Below are 23,543 nucleotides of genomic sequence, written 5' to 3'. Positions count from 1 at the left end.
CTCTCACCTGCTCCAAACTATTTGGTGTTCACAGCAGAGCTCTGAAAGTTGGGTCCTTCACCCTCTGGGGTAGGGACACTGTGTGGCACTGCTCCTGATGGGCTCCTGACCATGTCACAGCAGTGAGCCCTGCTTTGGGCAGAGGGGAGGTCAGGACACCCACTTTGGTGAAGGACACGGTCACTTCATCTCACTCCTTGGTCTAATTCTTTATTGAAATTGGGCAAACTTTGATGAGAAAACTTGGGAAAGGGCCGAGAAGCGTTTTCTGTATCCAGCTGATCCAGGGTTTGTGTTTTAGGACATTTGTGTCCCAGGCTTTGTGTTACAATCCTGAATATCCCAACTGTATGGTCATAAAGGTGCCCCCACTGGTGGGGAAGGAATGGCCCTTCATGTGTTTGGGACACTGACCTCAAACATGTTTGGTTTCAAAACTATCACCTGGCTGCTTCTCAGGTTATGTGAGTGACTGGCGTGGTCTGAGTTTCATGAATTTCTGAATTATTTTAATTTCCCCAAATTGCATTCTCTTCTTCCTCCAGGTTTTATCTGTTGTCTGATAGGAAGAACAAAGAGATCAGAGGCCTCTAATGAAGGTGTCTCAGCTACTGAGCATCTCTTTCTTCTCCCCCAATGCAGATGAAGTTAACTTGATGGACAAAATTACTTCCCATGCTCAGGACCTCAGCAATATTTCCTTGGGCCATGATCAAGCCAACTGCAGGATGCTGGAGATCGGGCAGTATGCTACCCTCAACATCCCCACCAGGGAGGCATTTGGGGACAGGTAGGATGCCCTCAGGGGGATGGGGTTGGGGTGGTGGTGTCCAAAATCATCTCCTGCATGCTTCCAGGCTTGGGGGATTACTTTAAGACCCATTCCATAGTGACGTGAAGGTCACACACCCACCTGGTGCTCTGATGAGCTCAGTGCTTCTTCCTTCTCTTCCATCTTTCTCGTTGAGTGCAGGGAAGATGGTGCTTGGCTGACCACTCCCAGAAATGGGTTTTCTTGGTGTTCCCATGAGGAAGACCTCTCTGCTCCAGCAAGTGACTGGAGGGAGCAGGAAAGGCAGCAGAGCCACATCCATCAGCATTATTGATGCCAAGGCACAGCCCAGGCTGGACCTTGACATGGGGCTCTGGCTGGCTGTGGAGAGGGATAATGGGCTTGGGGAGAGAGCTGGGTCACCACCCAGGTGAGGGAGCTGGGTCACCATCCAGGTGAGGGAGCTGGGTCACCATCCAGTCTCAGCAGCAGGCAGGGCAGGAATCCCATGGAAAAATCAGAGACAACCCCTGCTGAGGTGGTACCCAGTAAGGTTACCTGGGCAATGCTGATTTTGGCTGGGTTGCTCTTCTCTGACCTGGCAGCCTGGGTGGTTTTTTGCTCATGGTTTTGTTCTAGGTTGTTAAATTTATTCTTTGTTCTTGCTGAGTTCATCTGTGCTGTGACTTGTGGGTTTTGTCCAAAGAGGGTTCATGCAGCTGCTGCAGGATGCCATGTGTGGCTTCTTTCTGCCAGGTTTTCAGAGGAGCTGAGTGTGCTGATGAAGCTGAGGTACTCCCTGCAGGAGGACACCAGCCTGGTCACCATCCTGAGCCACCGAAGCCAAGTGCTCTTCCAGATCAGGATCAACCCATCTGCCTTGGTCTTTGTCACCACCAGGAGGAGGCACTATGAGTAAGTTCCAGCTCGGGGGTGGGGGGTTTCTGCCTTTTTGTGCTTCCTTTTCTAGTCCCAAGACCAGAGTTGAGGGTTCCAACCATGGGCTTTGAGCAGTTCTGCTCTAACCTCACCTTGGCTGAACTGAGGCCATGTCCCTCTCCTGAGACCTGGTTGCCCAGGTAGTCAAAATGATGCAGAGCAAAAATGTTCAGATACCTGGAGATAAATCAAGCAGGGAGAGACACGAATGCCAAGAACTTCCCAGAAGTTGGGAAGGTAGCTGCAGCTGTGCTCAGATCCGTGGGCATTCCCATGCTGGAAGAGAAGTGATGGTTTTTACTGTGACAAGAAGGTAGAGCTGATTTCTCCAGTTCTGTCCTAAAGATGGATCCCTGAGGGACCCTGGGAGCTGGTAAGGGTGAAGGCTCATCCTGCTCAAGGCCCATATTTCATGTTGTGCCTCTTCTTCTGCCACATGCAGGTTCCCAGTTTCCTTTCTTGGAGATGGGCACTGGCACAGAGTTGCCCTCAGCATCTCCCTGGAGAGGCTGGAGCTGCATGTGGACTGTCGGCTGGTGGACAGAGTGAGCTGGTCCAATTATTTTGGGATGGGAATCAACACCGAGGGGCTGATCATCATTGGAGGCCTGATCCAATCCTTTGAGACCCCCTTTAAGGTGAGAGCTGGGCAGATGGGCTGCTCCAAAGTGAGGCTGCGAGGGAATTCCATCCTTTAGGAAAACACAGCTTTTACTTTCATGGCTGGGGAGGGTGAGCTTCATAAAGGGTTTGAATTGTGCCAAGTCTTTGCTTTTGGGTCAGGGCAACACAAGAGGCAGCAGTAGAGACATCTAAGTTAGAGTTACGCTCGTCCTTTCTGTGGGCTCTGACTTCTACATGTCTGGAAATCATCTCTGCAGTCAGCATGCAAAGCATGAAGCTGGGTGTGCTGAAGAAGAAGTCCCTTCTCTGAGGACTTCACAAGCAAAGGATTCCCAGTGGATCAAAGCCTTGTGACAGTGCCTGCAAAGTTCAAGGCTCTCAGGTTGTGTGGGAACATCTGATGGTCAACCCCAAACCTGAAACTGAGGGCATCAACAGACTGAGCTCTTACAGATAAAGCCCAAGAGGTGTTTCTGAGCCCAGCCCCTGGTTTGTGCCATCAGTCTGAAGCTCTCCTGCCTCTCTCCTTGTCCCTGGTTGGCATGTGCAGGCAAGTTCCAGCTCAGCCATGCTCAGATGTTCCCTCTGGGAAGTTGTGTCATGCAGAAAAGCTGCTTGAGCATCAGTGGGGCTGTGCTACTCTCTACATCTCCTGAGCTTAGTGAAGAAAATGTGAATACAGCTTAGGGAGGCAGAGGGGCCCTTTTTTATCAGTTTGTTTTTTTTTTTACCAGTTTTTATCCTGAGCTTCCCTTCCTCCTCTGTCTGCTGCTCTGTGCTGGGAGCCTGAGTCTGTCCTTCATCCCTGTCTCCTTTCTAAATCCTCTCCTGTTATTTAACCTCACTGTTACTGATCTCCAGAAGATCTTGCACACTCCTGGCTCTGACTCTGAGCCTTTGTTCCCAGGATCTTTGCATCCAGCTCTGGAAGATGGGAACTGAATGTTGATTGCCTAAACCCCCCTGTAAAGAGCTCCCTGGTGATGAGAGGCTGGAGGCTCCCACCCCAGACCTTTCCCTCTGCTCTGGAGGAAGAATGTGGGTAAATTGTGGTTTCTGTCTCTTTCTCTCCCCAGGGTGCTCTGCAGCAATTGACCTTTGTGATGGGAGACCCAGCAGCTGCCAATGAGCACTGCAACACCTACAGCCCAACCTGTGGGCATCCCCTCAACCTCAACTCCTTTGGTTCCTTGGGAGAACTTCCACCAGCCTGGCCAAAGGTGTGGATGGAACATCTGGGGGTGTCAGGAACATCTGGGGGTGTCTGGCACAAACTTCTCTTTGGTGACATGATTTGGTGTAAGACATCGAGGCTCTGGAGTGTGTCCAGAGAAGGGAATGGAGCTGGGGAAGGGTCTGGAGCAGAGGTCTGCCCAGGAGCAGCTGAGGGTCCTGGGGGTGTTGATCCTGGAGCAGAGGAGGCTGAGGGGAAACCTCCCTGGAAAGGGTTGTCAGGGCCTGGCCCAGGCTGCCCAGGGCAGGGCTGGAGTCCCCATCATCCCTGGAGGGGTTTCAGAGCCCTGAAGATGTGGGGATGAGGGACACGGATTTGTCCCTTGGCAGTGCTGGGGGAAGGGTTGTACCTCATAATCTTAAAGTTCTTTTCCAACCAAAATAATTCTGTCATTCCAATGAGAGGACCAACCCAGGGCATTAATGCAGCCCGGAATCATTTGTGGCTCCAGTTTGACTTGAGATGGTGGCCAGCATATGGGGTGGTTCTTCTCGATTCACCCAAATCCTCCCTTCAAGTCATAGATGAGTTTGGTGCAAAGGGAGAATGAGTTAGAGGGAGATTTTCTGAGCCCAAGTGAGCCTGGGGTGTGCCTGGCTGCATGTGCTCATCTGTTTAACACAGGAAAGGTTTGAGCAGCTCTTGAGTAAAGCTGCAGCTGCAGCTTTGCTTTTGGGAGGAGGTGAGATCTGTACTCAAGGATTACCCATCCCTTTGGAATCCTTGCTTGCTACCAGCAGGATTCCTGCTTGCACCTTTTGGGGCATTGTCCTTCCCAAGGTTTTCTCCTCTGTCTTGTCAGTGTGGCTGCAAAATGGAACTTCTGGAGACCTTATTTTTAGGATAGTATTTAGGATTTTTTCAATACCAATATCTGCACCAAAAAGCTGAGGTCACACAGTTAATCCTCAAAGACATCCAAGCTTTCCTCGGGAGCTGGTCCAGGGACACTCCTCATCTCTCCAGACAAGGTGACTCCAGGGGCTTTGTAGCTTCCTGGGAAAGGGACAAGAGCCTGACCTCAGTGTTTGGCATGAACCTTTCTGGTGGTCTGGTGAGGAGCTGGGAGAGAGCAGAGTCAGGGGAAGGAACTGGGAGTGGGAGGGGATGGGTTCCCAGCAGCTGGGATGCATTCCCTGGATGCTCCCCATGCTGTGGGCTCACAATCCTGGAGCTACCAAAAAGCACACACCTGGGTTCATGCAGGTCCCTGGGCAGTGATGCTTCTCCTCTTTCCCTCCCCAACTCTTTAGGTGCCAAAGGAAACCAATGAGATCCAGGACTCCTCTGCACAGGTATGGCTCCCAAGGGTGTCTCTCACCACCATCACATCTCCTGGGGAAATGGGCTGGCAAGGCTCACAGTTTTTATCTTCTTCATTTCAATATCTTCCAGCTCCAGTTTTTCAACTCTCCCATGATCAAACCTCTCCCAGGGGCTTGATGCTTCAGTATGCTGGGGAGAAAAAAAATAGTTTAAAATTCTCTTTCTCTAAGCCTGAGCTTGGAAATCACACTGGAGCTTTGTGTGCTGGCTAGAAGAGGCTTCTAGTAACAGAAATGTGTTTCCTGAGAGGAGACACTAAGCTTGGAAACACATTTTACCCAACCTGACCTAGCTGCAAAGGAGGACAGAGCATCATGCTGATTGTTTGGGCTCCTGCAGGCAGCTCTGCTCCAAGCTAGGATTTAACCTGGTTGTCATTTAGGAAGTTTTTGCCTCAGCAACTGGAAAAGCCCTGCAGAAACCTGGGATCATTGCATCCAGGCTGTTATCTTTGTCAACAAACCACTCTTCATCTCCTCAGGCAAGATACCAAGTTAGTTACAAGGCTGCTCTTTTCAAAACCCTGGCACTAATTACATTATCTGTGGTTTCTTTGCTAATGAGCCCCATATCGGTTGCTCTATTCTTCTGCCTGGGCTGGGTTTGAGGGAACAGGTCTGTAATTACTCAAGGCCTCCTGTTTGCCTTGGTCTTGGTGTTGTTTTTAAATTATTTTATTTTATTGCATATTGGCACAGCATAAAGCCTTTTCCCAGCCCCCTGGAGCTTCCCCAGATTTCAGAGCCAAAGTCAGCTCTCATTTTTGGGAGAGCCTCTGATTTTAACACTTCTGAGCTTCAATGACAGGGGTGGGATGGGATGAGGAACCAGACTTCCTGGGCATTTCTGGGATGGAAAGGAATTTGGTGTCATCTGGCTTGTCCCCGACATGGACAGAAATGTGGCTCTGTCCTCCCACCCTGCTGTGGTGGGGACCTGGTGGGGTCAGAGCTCCCTCCTGGATCTATTTTCCGTGTCCAAATCGATGTGGAGGGGGGGGTTGGACTTGATGACCTTTTGAGGTCCCTTCCAACCCCTAACTTTCTGTGATTTTTCTATAAATCATAAGACTCTGTGTTGTTTCTCATGTGCCAATTCCTTTTCTTTTCCCCTTCCCTTTTCTCATCTTTATTGGCTCCTTTTAGTTTGTGCAGACCCAGAGTCTGGGGGTGTTCTTAAACCCAGAGACCTTCTGCCTCAGCTCTCAGGCTTTTGACAACTCCTGAGCTGTTTCAAGCACTTCACAATTTGTCTTTCTCAGCTGGTTCTTCTCCAGATTTGGCCTATTTAAAGGAGCAAGTCTGCATGCTATTGATTTTGGCTTTTTGTTCTGTTTACACAGAAGCAATATAATTCAGTCGTGATGACTTGTGCCCAGGAGAGCAGTAACTCCCAGCTTGGAGACATCTGCCCTGAGCTCACCAGGGGAGAGTTGCCAGTACAGCCCTTTCCCATGCCAGACATCAAAGTTGAATTTAAAAAAAAAAAGCAAACAACCCCCCCAAAACCCCAAACCTCTTATCTGCAGTGTGTAGGAATTTAGAGCTGAGTTGATGGGACCTATGAAGCCTCTTTGCCTGGGACTTCCAGGTACGTCTGGGCATCAGGTGGTTCCTCTTTTTGAGCAGTGTAACAGCAGAATTACAAAAGGCTCCCATGCAACAGGCCATTGATTTTTTTATTTATTTATTTTTTTGTTTTCTGAGCTTTTTTGCTCCAGGCATTCAGATGGCAGCCCAGGGAAAGCTGAGCCAGTCTCCATGGCAGCAGCCAACACTGCAGATGAGAAAATGTCCAGAAAGCCTGCAGGCATCTCCTGGCTGCTGGCCCTGGGGAGCTGGACAGGTCCCTGCCCACCCTGGGGATGCTCCCTGTGCAGAAAACTCCTGGACACTTGGTCCTGGTGCTGATTTCAGAGCTGGGTGTCTATGGGCAAAGCATGAGCTCTGTGTGTCTGGTGAGGGGGTTGGGGGTAGAGCTGAGGCCACCTCAGTCTGTGGAGTCTCCAGGTCTGCCCCAGGCTCAGCTCTGCCCTTCCTGAGCTGGAGGTGAGCAGAGAATCAGCTCTGCTGGGCAGAGGGGGTGACCCAGCTCCCTGCAGGTCCCTCTGCCCCCCATGCACAAGGGGTTAATATCTGTGTTTCCCTGGAGATTTGCATCCTGTGTTCAAATCTGGGGGTTTCTGGGTGTCCTGCAGGGTTGGAGGAGACCACGGCTGGCAGGGCTGGGATGGTTTTTGTCCCCCTGGGCTGTGCTCCTGCCTTGGTTATTTTCTACCCTTTGGCACAAGTTTCAGTGAAACTCTGCTGGAAAAGCACTGCTTTCTGGATGGAGTTTAGTATCAGCTGATGCAGAATGAACCACAGTCTCCCAAGGTCCCCCAGAAGTGGGGCTTGGACAGACCCTGACCCACCAGTGCTCCACTGGGTTCCTACCTGCAGAATCCCCATTTCTGGCAGGGAAATTGCTGTTCTTCCCACTTGCTGTCCCTGCAAATCCACCTTGGGTGCTCCCCAGCAAGCACAAACCTTGGGTGCATGGTGTGGAGTAGAACTGGACCCAAGAAATGGATAGGAATAAAGAATGGACAAGAAGAGACAGAATAAAGGGTGGGAAGGAAGAGAGGAAGGATGCTCCATGTCTCCTTACACCTCTCTGCTCCCCTTCTGCAGCCCAAGGCAAATGTGGGGCTGCATCTCCCTCTAGTGACTCCTTGCAGACTGTCACCAGCTGAGTGACACCAGACAGGGCTCAAGTCCCACCAATTCCTTCTTGGTCCCGTGATCCGGGTTGTCCCTGCCCCATGGAGCTTGGTGGGAGCGTGAGCAGGGGTGGTGAACGTTCCAGGCTGATGGAAATGCTGCCAGTACATCTGAGAGAGGTGGAGGAGTTCACAGCAACCCACCCCTGGGGCTCTGTGGTTTGGCCTCCAAGTATCTGACACGCAGGGGGGTGAAAACTGGGGGGGGGTGGGAGGGGTGTGGTGGGGCTGTGAGAAGGAGGTTGAGTCCCTGTCCCACCCCCACAGCTGGCTCCTGTCCCTCGAGAAGGGGGAATTTGGGGTTCTTGGTGGCTCAGGATTGCTGCCTCTTGCTGCAGGGCTGCCCCAGGGCTTGGGGGTCCTGCCTGGGGCTGGTGGTCCCTGGGTGCTTTGTGCCCCACAGCAGAGTTTGTGCCCTGGTGCTGGGCAGGGAAGAGTTTGGGGGGGATGGAAGTGGCAACTTCAAATTTTGTTGGGTTTTTTTCTTCTTTTTCAGCACTCCAGGCTCATGAATTCTGATTTGGCCCTGGGGCTGCCTTGGATGGGGGAGGATGCCCAGGAGCCCCCCAACCTCCAGCCTGATGGATCCACCCTGACTGCAGCCTCTGCTTCTGGGATCCCATCAGCAGAGGAGGAAGAGGAAGAGGAGGAGGAAGAGGAAGAGGAAGAGGAAGAGGAAGAGGAGGAGGAGGGCAGCCTTTCTATTGAGGATGAAGGCTTTGAGCTCTTGAACTCCACTTATAACAAAATCACCAGTCCTGGCAGGCCAGGGCTTGGCAGGAGCAGCCCACGGGTGGCTGGGAGCTCTGGTGAGTCCATAATTATGTTTTCTTCCATTTCTCCTGCACAGCATCACTGTGCCTGGGTACCTGATGGGGCTTTTGTCTGCCTAGGACCCTTCCTCAAAACACAGCGAGCAGCCAAGAAAGGGAGAGCCTCTGACCCCCAGGAGGAGAATGTCACCACTGAGAAGCTGATGGGTGACACGGGCACCCAGCGTTGGCTCTCACCTGGAAAATCTGGTGATGCCATCACCCACCTGGACTTACCCGAGGCCTTGGCCAAGCTCTCCTCAGCAGCACACCAAGCAGCTGCCCCCAAAGGAACCGTGCCCAGAGCATCCCTGGGGACAGGGCCAAGGATGGGTGTCCCAGAGCATCCTTTGGTGGCAGCCAGCACTGATGTCACAGGGCTTGGGGATGGTGCTGCCCACCCTGGGCACCCCGACTCACTGGTGGCACATGGGAAGCCAGGACCCCCAGGGCTGCCGGGACCCCCAGGGCTGCCGGTGAGTTGGAGGGGCAATGGCTGGAGGAGGGAAGGGGTGGGTGGGTGGTGGGCACAGAGCTCACCCTGGGCAATTGGGCAGGGAAACCTCCTCAGAGTGGGCAACCTGGGGTTGTGCACCATCCTGGCCCTGCAAGAAGGTTTTTTGATGTCCCTGAGGAAACTTCACTCTCAGCTGGAGAAGAGGAGGTGATTCCCTGCTCCCCACTGCCCTGGAGATGCTCTCAAGCCATTTGACCACACTGGTGCTTTCCATTTCATCCTGGTCCTGCCCAGAGGGGCTCAGAGTGGGACCAAACCATCTCTTCCAAACCTTGGAGGAGGGGAAAAAAAGGGAAATTCAGAAAAATGGGGAACTTAGAGCAGATAAAGCTGTGGTCATCAGTCTTCATTGAGAAGTAGCTTAAAACACATTCTTGCGTGTTTTCCCATGGTTATTTCTTCTGCCAAGATGATTTTCTTGATTTGGTTACATTTTTCTTAGTGGTTCCTCTAGAAAATTACATTTCATCTACCCAGGACCAATGCCAGGAGTGACCACAGGCACCTTTTCCTCCCCCTCTGGGCAGGCATCTGCCACCTGGGATGCCCCAGGGTTCAGCTGGGTGCTGCAGGACAGGTCTGGGATATCCCAAGGGTCCCTTTGGGCATTGCAGGACAGATCTCCAGACCCAGCTGAGGTTCCAACTCTGTTTGAAGGGACCTGGCACTAAATCCATCATCACTGAACCAGGCTTTGTAGGGTTCAGTTTAGGATTGCTGGCATCCCTCTTGAGCCATCCCCTTTCTGCTGCAGCTATTGCCTGCAGAAATAGAAGAAAATGGCAAAAAAAAGAACAGAAGCTGAAGGATGAAAAAATTCCAAGAGTGGAGGAACCATCAGGGGCTTTGAGGGGAACCTGGCCAGGAGGGAATTGCTTTTCCCTCTGGCAGAAAGCATCAAGATGTTGGGTTTTTTCTTGGTGGTGGGCATCCTGGGTGGAAACCCCAGCACGAGCAGCTCTGGCTTGACATGAGGAACTTGGATCTGAGCTGCTGGTGCCAGGTGGTGTGGGTTTGTGAAGTTCTGCTGCCAGAGCAGTCATTTTACTGAATTCTCTCCTCCTTCTCCCCCTTCCAGGGCTGTCCTGGGAGACGTGGACTGGTGGGACCCAAAGGAGACAAAGTGAGTATCCAGGAGAACATGGAGAGGGATGGGATGGGATGGGATGGGATGGGATGGGATGGGATGGGATGGGAAGGTAGGGGGCAAATCTCATGGATGGTTTGGGTACCAAGCTCCTTCCTTCTGCTTCCCCTGCTCCTGGGGTTACTGGGATCTTCAGAGCTGGTTTGAAGCCAGGGCTGTGCCCTGTCCCTGCTCAGAGCTGTTGTTGGCTGCTCCCCCCCAGCTGGTGCTAAGGAGCTGCCCTTGTCCTCCTAGGGTTACCCTGGAGCTGTGGGGAGGATGGGACCTCCGGGTGACCCAGGCCCTACAGGCATCCCTGGGGTCCCCAGCATCATCCTCTGGAGGAACTCCAGGGAGGATTGGCAGATGTTCATGGTGAGTGTCAGGGGGCTCCACCAACACCTCCCTGCCAGCAACTGGGCAGACTGGTAGGAGAGATGGAGGGAAAGGGATGGAGGGGAGATGGAGGGAGGGATTTTTGGGGTGAACATCTGTGTGACAAATCCAGATGTATGGTTCTGCCCTGTGCAGATTTGCTGATGCTCCCTGCTTGCTCAGTCAGAACTGCATTAATTTTTTTCCCTGCCTGAATTTGAGAAGGGACCTCAGGCTTTGTTCTTCCCCAACTTCCATACCTGGGGATGTGTCCATAGAGCAGGATTTCTTTCCCTGCTGCTCCACCACCTTCCCAGCTTGGGTGCTGGGAATGCTGGGGGGAGCAGGAGGTCTGCTCTGCCTTGGGAGGGATTCTGGGAGGGGGGGTCCTGGTCCCCAGCTCTTGGCTTTGTTGGGCTTTTTTTTCTTTCTTTTTTTGGCTGCTGGCTCTTGTCCCAGTGCTGCTGGCCAGGTGCCAGTCTGGAGGGGAAGGCAGTGTCTGGAGAGGAGGACGTGGGGCACCCCACAGCCTTGCTGGGCCATTGTGTCTGTGTCTGTATGACCCCAGCAGCAGGAAAAGGGGAGTGTGAACCATGGGCTGGGCTGGAATCTTTGGGGAGATAAGCAGGAGGGTGAAAAGCTGAGCCCTGGCTGCTGGGAGGATGGGGGGCAGGGGGTGGGGGTCTGTCTGCTGCTGCAGCCCCCCCAGAATTTGTTGGTTTGGCACAGTGCTGCTGGAGGGGGAGCCAGGGATTGTGTCCTGGGGTGTCCTGGAGCCTGGGGTCTGCTCTGGGCTCAGCCTTTGGAGATGAAAGTCAGAGGAGCCACCTCTGTGTCTGGGGGCTGCCATGTGGGGTGATGGATGGGGAAAGAGAGGGACTTGGGTGACTGGCCCAGAGAGGTTATGGGTGCTGGGGGTGCTCAGCAGCTTCTCCCTCTCCTTCCCTCTGAAAAAAGCCTTGGCTCTTCCTGGGAACTCAGCAAAATCAGCTTAAGGCCGCTGCAATCCTGCCCCGAGCCCTGTTCTGCTCACAAGATGTTAACAGAGAGGGCTCTGCCAAGAAGCTGTCTCGGGGCAGGAGCTGCTCAGGTTCTGGCTGTGTCGGGGAACTCTGAGGGAGCTGAACCCACAGCTCTGGAGTCCTTTTTATCTCTCCCAACACCTTGATAAGCAGGAGGCCAGGCTGGGAAAGGGGGATGGGAAGTTCAGAGCAAAAGGAAAACATGGCTGGGGGCAAAAAGGAGAAAAACTTCAGGGAGCTGCTGATGTTTGAAAGGGCAACAGCTGAGCATCTCGGGACTGCTTGGTGGCCACGGGGGGGGCTTGGTGGCCATGGCCAGGGGGTGGGTTTGGGGGGGCAGGGGTCACAAGGTGGGCTGGGTTGGGTGTCCAGGACCATGCCCAGGACATGTCCTGCCCTCTGCAGAGCACTGGGAAGGGTTTGCTGTGCCCTGGGCTCTGCTGGAGCTCCAGAGGAGGTCAGATCCATCCAGGGATCACTCCCTCCCCTCCTCTTCCTCCCTGTGCTGCCCATCTCCTGGCCAGGATCCCACCACTGCCCAGGGCTGGGGCCAGCACAGTGCTGACCATTCCCCCCTGAAATTGCTAAGGGCAATTAATTTCTCTCCCTTCTCCTTGGCATCTGGTGCTCTGAAACATGAGTTCACGTCTCCTGTGGGATTTCCCTCCCCCTCTTCTTTTTAAAAGGTTGGATTAAGGTTTTTTTTTTTATTTTTCAAAGCTTAATGCAATAATATCCTGTCCCGAGTGAATCTGAGCTCACTGATTCCTGAGACAAGGCAGAAGCATTGGCCACGCTCCAACACCCACTCCCCCCTCCAAATGAAATTTTGAAAAAAGAAAAGAGGTTTTTGTGAGCAGCTTTTCTGGGAAATGAGAACTGGCTGGAGGAGAGGAGCATGGCCCTGGCCGGGCTGCCCACATTTGGGCACTGTGATCAACTCATGATCACCTTGACAGGAACAGAGCTGCCTGGTCAGGGGTGGTGAAATGCACCCATCCATCCCCTGCTCCTCACTGGGAATGTTCCCAGCTCTTGACAGAGTTGGGTTTATTTTCCTTAACAAGAGCCTTGGCTTTTCCCCTTCCCTCTCCTCTGGTATCAGAGGCAACAGGAACAAAGGATGTTGAAGCCAGCAAAAAGGGATTTAGGTTGTTATTTCTCACACTTTTCTCCCCTTGTCCTCATTCTCCTTTCAGCAGTCCCCCTTCTACCAGCTCCTGCAGGCAGCCTGGCCGGTGAGTGTGGCTGAGAGCATCTTCCTCCACCCCAGCTTCCCCTCCCTCCAACCACTTGGTCACTGAGATTTCATTTTACCAAGATTTCTCTTTTTAATCCAGAAAAAACCTGGAGCCCCCGGGCCCCCAGGACACCCAGGGAAAACAGGAGCACCTGTAAGTAAGGAGAGCCCCAATATCCCCTCTGTTTGTCCCCACTGCCACCCCTGCTGGCCTGGGGTCCATGTCCCCAACCTTCAGCTCTCTTGGGCTGCCCCAAAGGATCTGCTGCCCCAAAAGGATCTGCTGCCCCATGGCATGGCTGGGGGTTGGGTTTCAAAGAAGCCAAATTTGTTTTTTACCAAAACGAAGTGATGGGATGAGGGGGAAAGGCTTTAACCTGGCAGAGGGGAGACTGAGGTTGGACATGAGGAAGAAATTCTTTGGTGTGAGGGTGCTGAGCCCCAGGGTGCCCCCAGAAGCTGTGGCTGCCCCATCCCTGGCAGTGTTGAAGGTTGGATGGGGCTTGGAGCACCCTGGGCTGTGGGAGGGGTCCCTGACCATGGGTTGGGATTGGGTGATCTTTAAAATCCCTTCCAACCCAAACCATTCTGGGATCCTATGATCCCCAGGTGATGCTGACACCAGCTCCCTGGGCTTCCCTGGATCCCTGCCCCTCTGTTGGATGGGGACAAGTGAAATGAGGATGAGATTGCCCATCCTGACCTCCTGTAGGACACCAAAAACAGTGGGGAGCAACCTCTGTCCCTGCTTCCAAACCTGCCCTGGCCATGGAGCCCCTGGAGCTCTGCGGGGTGGTGGCAAATGCAGCGTGGGGCAGGATGGAACCCAGGGGTCCTGTTTGCTGACTTTGGTTCCTGTTTGTGTGCAGGGACCCTGTGGAGATCCGGGGGAGCCGGGAGAGAAGGGGCAGCAGGGGTACAGGGTGAGTGGGGTGTTTGGGGGGAATGCAGAGCCCACCCTGGGGGGGTGCAGGCTGTCCTGGGGGTGTGGGACAGGGTGTGGGGCTTTGGACGCAATCCCCAGACCCAGGAAGCAGATGGAGAAGGCTTTTGCTTGACCTCCTCTTGTTTCCTCCCTGCCTCCTGCTTTTCCTGGGCCTCTCCTGTGGCCATGGTTGGAGAACCTGAGCAGATCCATGAGCCCAACACTTGCAGAGCCTCAGGAGCTTCTCCTTGCACCCCAGATCCCCTCCTCAGCTCCTGGGTGTTCAGCAGACGCTGCTGCAATGAGCTCAGAGATTCCTTTGAGGGTTTCACAATGAGGTGGAGGTTTTAATCCTATGGGTTTGGCTTTTTTCTCCCCAGGGTAAACCCGGGCTCCAGGGCTTGCCAGGACGTGTGGGTTACCCTGGGTCAGATGGTTCCCCTGGCCTGGATGGCAAAACTGGGCCATGGGGGCTACCAGGAGAGCAGGTGAGCCATGGGCAAGCAGGCAGGGCCAGGAGATGGCCAGGATTGGGATGAGGAAGCTGCAGCCCTGAGCTCCAGGCAGGAGAGAAGGGTTCCTAATGGTGCTGCCCTTCGTGTCTATGTGTTTCCTTTCACTAAAATATTCTTCCTAATTCTTCCTACAAACCCAGGCAGCCCTGGATTACTGCCTCGAGGTTCATCTCTTCCATTAAAAAAAAAAACAAAAACCAAACCTGTAGAACATCACACATGTGCTTTGAGGTGCAATGGGGATGAGCCCAGGGCTGCAGGTCCTGCACTGTGGTGGGACTGAGCACCTCAACCTGCTCCTTGTGTTTACAGGAGAAAATGGTTGGGGAGGGTTGGGGAAAAAAGGAAAATGAGAGCAATTGTGGAGTGCCTGGAGAGCCTTCAAGCTCTGGAGCTCTTGGTGCTGTGGTGGTCCCTGGGGTCCTCCAGCCCCATGGCAGCAATGCCCTGATGCTCCTGGGTCTGGAAGCTTTGCCAGGGGTCTTTTGGAGGATGGAGACAGGGACTGGACCATGCTGGGGGGTTTGGGGCTCCCAGCATCCCCCCAGCAGCACACACTGGAGAGCTGGAGCTGCTGGAGCTGGTGGGAGATGCTGTAGATCCCCCAGTGCTCACCCTGCTCCTTCCTCCCTCTCTCTAGGGGCTGCAGGGCTTCCAGGGTGACCAGGGGATGGCTGGAGAGAAGGGAGAAGAGGTAAACTGGCTCTGACTGAGGGCACCACTCAGTCCCAGCCCATCCCAGCACCTACACCTCATGCCTAGCAGCCAGAGCTGGGCTTTACTGCTTTAACCCCCTTCATGGGGCACAGCACCCACCTTCAGCCTCCTGATGGTCCATGGGCCCACTTGTCCCTGTTGTTCCTGTTTCAGGGTTTCTTGGGTGACCTTGGAGCAGCTGGGGAGAAAGGAGAGAAGGGAGTGAAGGTGAGGGTGCTGCCCTTGCCCTCCACAACCCCAGCAGGGCCAGGCAGGGGCTTTGCTCCTTCCCAGCCCAGGGGATGCTCTCCTCCATCGCTCAGGATGCTCTTGGCTTTTCCAGGGGGTGAAGGGAGAAAATGGGCTGCCAGGTCCTGTTGGGCTGCAGGTGAGTTCCCAGGGATGTCCCACACCCTGCCAGGATTGCTCCTTCCTTCCATGCCCTTTCCTTGGCTGTTCCAGGAAACAGCCTCCATCCCTGGCTCCATCCCTGGCTCCATCCCTGGCTCCAATCCACATTCACCTGGCTTTGGGAAAAACCCTCGTGGTCTCTGCTTTCCATCAACCTCTGCCAGGGATGGGACAAAGGCAGCTGCCACCTGGGGTTGGGCACCTTGCTGACATCCCCTCTCCTGGCTTTTCCCCCAGGGGATGTCGGGTCTGAAGGGGGTGATGGGCTTCCAAGGCCCTGTGGGGCTGGAGGTGAGTGAGTGGGTTTGCTTCCTCTGTGTCCCCAGCCCTCACCAAAAAGGTGCAGGAGCCTCCTGTTCCCACTGGGAATGTGGGGCTGAGGAGGGAGGACTTGAGGGAGGTCACTGGCACCACTCCATGGTTTGCTCTTAGAAAATACCTGTTTTTATTCCTTTCTTCTGAGAGCTGGGCCTAAACTATGTCCCTGTCTTTGTCCTTCTAATAATGGGGACATTGTCCCAGAGCAACGAGGCACATGTCCCTCTGCATGCTGGTGGCAGGAACTTCCCCTTTGCTTCCAACATCTCCCATGTGGACATTTCCATCCCAGCTCACTCACCTGGCTGGTGATGAAGGAAAATGAACCTTGCTAGAGCAGGTTGCATCCTGATTTATTTTAGGTGCCCACCTCCAGCCAAGGTGAAGCCCAGGGCTGAGAACACTTGGGTTTTTCCATGCTGCTCTCAGCATCCCGATGGCTCCACTGTTCCTGGGACACATCCCAGCCAGGGAAGGGTTTGCTCTGGGTTTGAAAGGAAAATCCATGTGGTTTGGTGGTGGTGAATGGAAGCATCAAGGACGGGGGGTGGCCAGGTAGCTGCTGGAAGTGTCTGGTGGGGAGAAAAAGAGGGAATTTGGGATGTGAAGGCTAAAAGGAGAGAATGGAAGCAGAAGTGGCATTCTGTCTGTCCTTCTGCAGGGTGAAGGTGGCTCCGTGGGTCCCCCGGGCTGCCCTGGCCCCAGGGTAAGTCACAAGGAGCTGCTGGAGCTGTGGCTGGGATGCGGCACCAGCTGCTCCCCAGCATCATCCCTGATTTTCAGTTGGGAAGGATGTGTCTGCTCAGCTCCTGGGGGTGCTGACTGTGGGACAAATGGTGCCCAAACTCCCAGATCTCAGCAAACATTCCCCTAGTCTTGTGCTGCCATGGGGAATGTCTCAGGGGGGTCTGTCCTGGCCCCTCCTGCGTGGTGCTGGTGGCCACAGGGCTCAGCACCCTCTTGCATTCCAGGGAGAGCCGGGCCAGCCGGGAGCTGTGGGGTGCCAGGGGGTAAATGGATCTCAGGTGGGTCTGACCCTCTTCCCATCCTTTGCTGTTTGGGATTTTCCAGCCACTTGGCTCATCCTACCCCACCCCATCCCACCCATCCCATCCCATCCCATCCCATCCCATCCCATCCCATCCCATTCCATCCCTGCTCTCTCCCCAGGGAGAAATGGGTCCTCCTGGCTTGCCTGGCCCCCGGGGTCCCAAGGTAGGTTGGGATGTGCCTGTTCCCAAGAGATGAGGGAGGTTTAGGTTGGAATTTGGGAACAATTTCTCCCTGGAAAGGGTTGCCAGGGCCTGGCCCAGGCTGCCCAGGGCAGGGCTGGAGTCCCCATCATCCCTGGAGGGGTTTCAGACCCTGGAGATGTGGGGATGAGGGACATGGGGTGGGGATGGGGGAAGGGTCGGGTTTAATGATCTTTGGGTTCCTTTCCAACCAAAACTGTTCCATGAAACAACCTGGCAGTGATGGTGTCAGGAGAACTGCTGGGGGAGCTGGAACCAGAGACTGTCCCAGGTTTCTCCCAGCCTGGAGGGGTCTCTGTGATCTCATCCCACCCCAAAGGGATAAGGTGTGGGTGGGAACCATTTCTGTCCCCCTTGCTGAGGTGGGGGTCCCATTGCACCATCCCTCTGGCAGCCCTGGGGAGGGTTTTTTTCACCTCAGGCATTGCACAGGGCTGCAGGGATCCAGTTCTAACTTCTCATCCTCCACCCCTTTGCAGGGACCTCAGGGTCTGCAGGGCAGACGTGGCCCCCCTGGCCCCAGGGGTGTGCAGGTAAGTGGGTGCTGCTCTGGATGTCCCCGAGGTGTGGGTCACCCTCCATGTGTCTGAGTGAGGAAGGAGCTGATGGGGTTGTCCCCCATCCATGTGCCTTGCAAGTGGACTTGAAGTCCCTGACCCTGCAGGTCCTGATGTCCCAGGACTGCTGGGCGGGGGGGGGTGATGGGGACATTGTCCCTGCAGCGGGACATGGAGCTCCCGGGGGGCTGGGCAGGGTTCCTGTGGGATGGAGTGTGAGAGCATCCCATCCCTCTTCTCCACCCTCTCCCACCACCACCTTTGCTTTCCCCAGGGCCCAGCAGGGATGGAGGGATCTGCAGGTCCCAAAGGAGACCCCGTAAGAACCTGATCACCTTGGGGGAGATGAACCCGGGGACTCAGAGCTTTCCCTGGAGGGACCTGGGAGAAGGGGGGATGAGGTGTCCCTGCCTCTGCTTTTGGTGCCCGCAGAGACCTCATGGACAGAGCCTGGGGGGTCCCTGGCAGCCCTGGGGAGGGGACACGGGGGGCTGGGTGGTCTCTGCCCTGCAGGACACAAGCTGATGGCAGCACTGCTCTTGCAGGGCACTGATGGTGTCCCTGGGCTGAGGGGACAGCTGGGACAGGAGGGTCCTGGGGTAAGTCCATGGGAGGGGTGTTTGGGTGCTCCCATCCTCCCCCTCACAGCCCCCCAAAGCTGCTCCCCCAGCCACCCCACCCCCTTCCCCCCCGTGCCTGGGGGGTGATGGCCACGTCCCTGTGCCCACACTCCTCATCTCCAACTTCCTCTGACTGCTGCTTGCAGGGACCTGGTTTATTTTTTTATGGATTTATTTTACTTATGGAGCTGCTCCATCCTTCTCCCTGCATCCTCAGTGCATCCCTTTGCCCATGGGATTTGGGTGCTGAGCTGCCCTTTCCCAGGGGCAAGGGGACCATGGCAGCTTGGCCTTGTCCCACCCCATCCCATCCCACCTGAGCACAGCCCATGGAGCCTTTGCATCTCCTGCTGAGCAGATCTTCCTCTCTGGTTCTTGCTTTGGTTCAGTTGGAATTTATTCTTTTTCCCTTTCAACCTGCATTTGGTGTCTCCCTCTCTCTCTGAAGGGCTTTGTTGGTCTGCCAGGTTCCAGAGGCACCCAAGGAGAGGGGGTGAGTGGTAGTCCCGTGCCCATCCCTGCCTGAGGTGCAGGGGAGCAGCCTTGGAGCATCCCGGAGGCTCCAGCTCCGGGTTCTGTGGCTGCATTTGGAGCTGGGGTTGGAATGGGATGGGACCTGCAGGGGTCTGGGGGGGCAAAACTCCATTTGCTATGGTACCAGGAGCTTTCAGACCCCCCAGGGCTGTCCTGGCTGCTTGGGGAGGGCTCCAGGGAAGCAGGAAGGTGGGGATGAGAGGCTCATCACCCTGCTTATCCCAGGACAGGGCTGTTGGGATGCCACCACCCATCCTGCCTGCCTGGGACCTGGGGTGGGATTGTCACAGGGAGCTGGGGACACGAATTGTTTGGTGATGAATGAACCCAGGAGGTCTGGGGCTGCCCCCACCACAAGATGCAGGTCCAGCACAGGTCTGTTCTCAGCTCTGGAAGGCAGGGAGGAAATCCTTGATCTAAACTGGGCAAAATTGGGCAAAATAAACATTTATTTGATGCCAGAATCAGCTCACAGCATGCTTTGCAGTGGATTACTGTGGCTTTCTGAGTTTGCCCTCCAGCTCTGCTGCCCTTGCAGGGTTGTCGAGGTCCAGAGGGAGCAAAGGGAGAGCTGGGACCCCAAGGAGAAAAGGTACCCCCCACCCAGGCTGCTGCTGGGCATCCCTCCAGATGATTCCTCTTTTGTTGCTCAGTTCTGCTCTTTTCCAACCAGTGGAGAAGGATGCTGGGGATGTCCATTTGCTTCTGGGCAGCCAGGCAGCTGGTACTGCCCCTGATCACACTGCTGCCTGAGCCCCCTTCTCCACTCTGCCTGCTTAAACCCTTCCTTTGCCCCATTCTTGGTGTCCTGGGAACCTTCTGGGGGGAGGGTGCTGGGGTGTTCACCCAGGGTGGGTGCCCCATGCCAAGGGATGTGTGTGCAGAGGGGGAGGGAGTCTGGGGTGGTTCCTGCCCACAGCTTGGGGACCCCCAGGCCCTTCTGTCCCCCTTCTTTGCAAGTCCTGATGTGTCATCTTCCTCCAAGGGTCCCCGAGGAGCACAAGGAGCCAAAGGACCCCCAGGCATGCGGGGCCATGCTGGCTTCCAGGGATTTCCTGGACCTCGTGGGGCAGTGGGGTCCCAGGGACCTGATGTAAGTGTCAGGGGTGGTGTGGGATGTGGTGTGGTGGGACAGCCCTGGTGTCACCCCCAGGGCAGTGTGGGCACTGCTGCCTGGTCAAGGGTCACCCCAGGTTTGTGGGATCCCTGAACCCAGATGTGGGGGGGCTGGGATGCAATCCTGAGGCTCAGAGCCTCACAGAGCATCACAGAATTATTCCGCTTGGAAACAGACCTTGAAGATCATCGAGGCCAACCATGAACCCAACCGAGTCTTTGTCCCTCAGCACCACATCTTGGCACCTCCAGGGATTTGGGGGTTCAACCTGTGCCAGTGTTTAATAACCCTCCCAGTGGGGAAGTTTCTTCTAACATCCATCTCTTTGCCAACTCCTCTCCCCCTCTCTCCTGGCAGGGAGAAGAAGGTCAGATGGGTCCCATGGGGCTCAACAGCAGTGAGGGACCCAAGGTCAGCTCCAGGATTTGCTGCAGTGTCCCCTGGTTCCTGCCTCACCTGGAGGGCAGGGATGGGGACAGCACCCTGATGCCCCCCTGGGAGAGTCCCCAGGCCCCTTGTCCCATGCAGGGCTGGATGAGGGGTTCCTGGGGACAGGGGGGGTCTGCAGGGTGTCCTCAAAGTGACTGTGCTTCCCTTCCTGTGGATTTTAGGGAAGCCGTGGACCCGATGGCCCAAAAGGGACCCCAGGACCACGGGGAGCCCGGGTAACTCGGGGGGTGCTGTAGCTGATCCTGGAGGGGCTTTGGCATCAGCTTCACCTCCAAACCTGCAGCTTTGCTGCTGGGGAAAGGATGATTTTTTTCTTCCCTTTTGTTGTTTTCCAGGGCCGTGTGGGACAGCGTGGGCTGGCTGGAGTCCCTGGGCTGCCTGTAAGTAGCAGATGTCCCCTAATGTCTCATGTCCCAGTGCTGGGGACATCGGGACTGGGATGGGGACATCAGCTCTTGGGGAGCTGTATCCAGGTGGGAGGGTTGGGCTCTGCCGGGGACTTTGCACAGGAGAACTTGGGGATCAGCACTTTACTCTTCTGTGTGGTGCAGGAAGGGTTCTGAGAAACCACCTGCCCAGCACCACAGCTTCCATCTTAACCTGCAGCAGAGAAAATTCAGGAAGTAACAGCTCTAAAAGAAGAAACAAAAAAAATCCCAAAAAACCTCAGAAAAGCAACTCTGTGATTCAGAGTCTTGTTTGGTGAAGGAGCCAGGCAAAAACAGCCAGAGTGAGAAGGGAAAATCCATGGTCAAGGAATGGGTTTCCTTCCACACTCCTGCTGTTTCCCAGCAATGACATCCAAGGGTGGAATGGAGCAGGAGGAGCTGCAGGAGTCTCCTGCTGAGGAACCACTGGCTCAGTCCAGAGCATCCCAGCACCCTGGGGATGGGGTCACCTCTCATCCCCCCCCTTTCCATGCTGGAGGGAGGCTCCTGATGGGGGCACCAGGGTCTCCTTCCCTGAGATGAGCCTCTCCTTCCAGGGCTCACGGGGCATCTTGGGAGCAGAAGGTGCAGAAGGAAAGCCTGGTACACAGGTTCCCATTCTACACTCTGTACTTGGCTGTGGGTGAGGGCTGGGATGGTGGTTTATACCCAGAGAGGGGGCTGAGCCCAAGGAGGGGGCACTTCCCAACTCCCCCATCCCCATGGCCAGACCTTGAGCCCATGTGGGACCTCCCCTCCCCATGATGTGCAACTGGGATGATGTGGTGGGACTGGGAGAGGCTGCTCCTTCCTCCCCATCCTCACCATCACCTGCCTTGTCCTGCAGGGCTCCCCAGGGACCATGGGCAGCCCAGGCAGGAGGGGAACACCTGTGAGTAGAGCTCTCTGAATTCTGTCCTTCCTCCCCTGGAGGATCTGCCTCAAAACCAGGGGATGGGGTGCAGGTGATGGGCAGCCCTGGTGCTCCTCTGGGTGGGGGTGCAGGCAGGACCTGAGGGGTGCAGGGGGGGATGGAGCAGTGCATGGTGCTGGGGATGATTCCTCAGCCCTGGTGCTGCTGTCCAGAACGGGCCCAGCAACCTGGGCTGGTGGCAAAGTTATCCCTTCTGCAGGATTTCTAAGATTGGGTCATCTTTGCTTGGAAATGTAACAGGACAAGGAAAAGGAATTAAATCTGGTGTTTTGCTCCAAACAAAAATAGGAAAAATGTCCTGCTCTGGGTGGGAGAGGTGCCCTGAGGTTGCTCTTGGGTGGGTGTTGTGTGCGTGGGTGCTGGGGTGGAGCTGGTTTGCAGTGGGAAGCACCAGCTGGGATGCTCTTGGACCACTCACTGCATCCCTTCTTCTGCCTTCCCTCCATCCCTCATCTTCTGCCCTTTCCTCCAGGGTTTTGCTGGCTTGGAGGGGAGCCGTGGGCACACAGGACCTCCTGGATCCATAGTAAGGGGAAGAAAAAAAAATTGTTCCTTCTGCATTTTCTTATGTGGGAAGTCAGCAGGGCTGGTGGGAGACATGGGACTTTGTGAGCCAGCAGGGGATCTGTAGGACCTTCTGATCTTCTTGTTAAAAAACATTTTAAAGTAGCAGAAGTAGCTGGGGAAGAGCAGAATCATTTTCCTGGGGCATCACCCTGCCCAAAGGGGTTTGCAGCTTCCCCAGGCCTAGCAGGGGGCCTCCTGGGGGATGGCAGCCCCTGGAAACCCTTCATTCCCAACTGGATCAAAGTGTTTTCTCCATCCGTGGGTGATGCAGGTTTAGGAAGGACAATCCCATGTCCTTCCCCACTGGGATGGAGACTCAGAGCAGCCCAAAGAACTCCTCCTGCAGAGCCTGCTCTCAGCTGGGCTTGGTGATGACCCCAAGAGTGAATATTGTCACCTCTCCTGGTGACAGCCCTGCCAGAGAGCCAGCCATGGGGTGCTGGTGTGCAGGAGCCACAGGATGGGCAGAGGTGTCCCCAGAAACCTCCTCTGGACCTGGGGACACCTCCCTGGGAGCACAGAGGCAGCAGAGGAGGCTCAGGGGGGGGTTGTCTCATCTCAGCCCTTTGACTGACAACCCCATCCCAAATATTTCCAAAGGGCTCTCTGGGAAAACCTGGACCTGATGGAGACCCAGGTTCCCTGGGCCCAAAGGTGAGAGCTAGGGGGTGAGGGGACCATGAGCATGCCAGGGAGGGTGGTTGGGGCAGTGATGGTGGGAAACAGCCCTGAGAGGCTCTTGGCTGCCTTGGAGAGAGCTGGGGAGGGTCCTGTGGGTTCAGAGGTGGGGACCAAGGACGGGAAGGTGCCTGTCTGCATCCCAGAAGTGGAGGTTTGTTAATTCCCTCATCTTTCCTGGCAGGGACTGCCTGGGAAGCCTGGCTCAGAGGGGCCACAGGGACCTGTGGGCACCCACGTAAGTGATGGGACCTGCCTGCTGGGGGGGGGATGCTGGGGTGGGGGGATGTTTCCTGGAGTATCACTGCCTGCATCCAGGACCTCCCCCTCCTGCCATGGCTCCTGCTGTGCCAGGGTCTTCCCTGGTGGAGAGCTGAGCCTCAACACCTTCTCCCCAAACCCTGGAGACACGAGGTGGCTCCTGCTGCCTCCTAACACTGGGATTCTCCCCAGGGCTACCCAGGACCTGCTGGTGACCATGGGAGGCCAGGGCAGAGGGGAGACAAGGTATGGGTGGGAGATGCAGCAGGGCTGGGAGTCCAGGTGGTAGGGATGCTGTTGGGTTGGGGCTGTTGAAGCTGAGGGATGGGTTTGGGTGGTTTGGGCTCCATCAGCCATGCCAAGGGGGTGGGAGCAGGAGAAAGGATGGAGGGGGCTCCCACATTGGGTTCTTCAGCATTTCATCTGCCCAGAGTCCTGGAGCTTGTTGTAAGGCACCAGGCACCTGGTCTGGGGTATGTTTGGTTTGTTTGTTTTTTTAATTTAAGAGGTGACTAAACTAAACGAGAGGAA

At 55.3% G+C, this 23,543-nt stretch overlaps 1 protein-coding gene across 1 annotated transcript in view; it reads left to right on the top strand.

The window, feature by feature from the left end:
• The window catches only part of LOC103533482 (collagen alpha-1(I) chain-like), a 50,999-nt gene that overhangs the window by 15,689 nt on the left and 11,767 nt on the right, over positions 1 to 23,543 (top strand). The window contains exons 2-35 of the mRNA XM_030461486.1: positions 643 to 790; positions 1,529 to 1,687; positions 2,154 to 2,349; positions 3,412 to 3,555; positions 8,153 to 8,465; positions 8,577 to 8,944; positions 10,064 to 10,108; positions 10,367 to 10,486; positions 12,708 to 12,746; positions 12,849 to 12,902; positions 13,618 to 13,671; positions 14,054 to 14,161; positions 14,829 to 14,882; positions 15,059 to 15,112; positions 15,228 to 15,272; positions 15,533 to 15,586; positions 16,275 to 16,319; positions 16,585 to 16,638; positions 16,784 to 16,828; positions 17,346 to 17,399; positions 17,698 to 17,742; positions 17,969 to 18,022; positions 18,492 to 18,536; positions 19,116 to 19,169; positions 19,563 to 19,670; positions 20,052 to 20,105; positions 20,306 to 20,359; positions 20,480 to 20,524; positions 21,130 to 21,183; positions 21,420 to 21,464; positions 21,979 to 22,032; positions 22,674 to 22,727; positions 22,936 to 22,989; positions 23,205 to 23,258. Of these exons, the coding sequence (XP_030317346.1) occupies positions 643 to 790; positions 1,529 to 1,687; positions 2,154 to 2,349; positions 3,412 to 3,555; positions 8,153 to 8,465; positions 8,577 to 8,944; positions 10,064 to 10,108; positions 10,367 to 10,486; positions 12,708 to 12,746; positions 12,849 to 12,902; positions 13,618 to 13,671; positions 14,054 to 14,161; positions 14,829 to 14,882; positions 15,059 to 15,112; positions 15,228 to 15,272; positions 15,533 to 15,586; positions 16,275 to 16,319; positions 16,585 to 16,638; positions 16,784 to 16,828; positions 17,346 to 17,399; positions 17,698 to 17,742; positions 17,969 to 18,022; positions 18,492 to 18,536; positions 19,116 to 19,169; positions 19,563 to 19,670; positions 20,052 to 20,105; positions 20,306 to 20,359; positions 20,480 to 20,524; positions 21,130 to 21,183; positions 21,420 to 21,464; positions 21,979 to 22,032; positions 22,674 to 22,727; positions 22,936 to 22,989; positions 23,205 to 23,258 (2,927 nt within the window). The remainder of the gene's footprint in view (positions 1 to 642; positions 791 to 1,528; positions 1,688 to 2,153; positions 2,350 to 3,411; positions 3,556 to 8,152; positions 8,466 to 8,576; positions 8,945 to 10,063; positions 10,109 to 10,366; positions 10,487 to 12,707; positions 12,747 to 12,848; positions 12,903 to 13,617; positions 13,672 to 14,053; positions 14,162 to 14,828; positions 14,883 to 15,058; positions 15,113 to 15,227; positions 15,273 to 15,532; positions 15,587 to 16,274; positions 16,320 to 16,584; positions 16,639 to 16,783; positions 16,829 to 17,345; positions 17,400 to 17,697; positions 17,743 to 17,968; positions 18,023 to 18,491; positions 18,537 to 19,115; positions 19,170 to 19,562; positions 19,671 to 20,051; positions 20,106 to 20,305; positions 20,360 to 20,479; positions 20,525 to 21,129; positions 21,184 to 21,419; positions 21,465 to 21,978; positions 22,033 to 22,673; positions 22,728 to 22,935; positions 22,990 to 23,204; positions 23,259 to 23,543) is intronic.

The sequence above is a fragment of the Calypte anna genome, chromosome 17 (assembly GCF_003957555.1).
Source record: "Calypte anna isolate BGI_N300 chromosome 17, bCalAnn1_v1.p, whole genome shotgun sequence".
Taxonomy (NCBI): Eukaryota; Metazoa; Chordata; class Aves; order Apodiformes; family Trochilidae; genus Calypte; species Calypte anna.
Note: the sequence above shows the minus strand (reverse complement) of the source record. Positions and strands in the feature narration are given on the sequence as shown.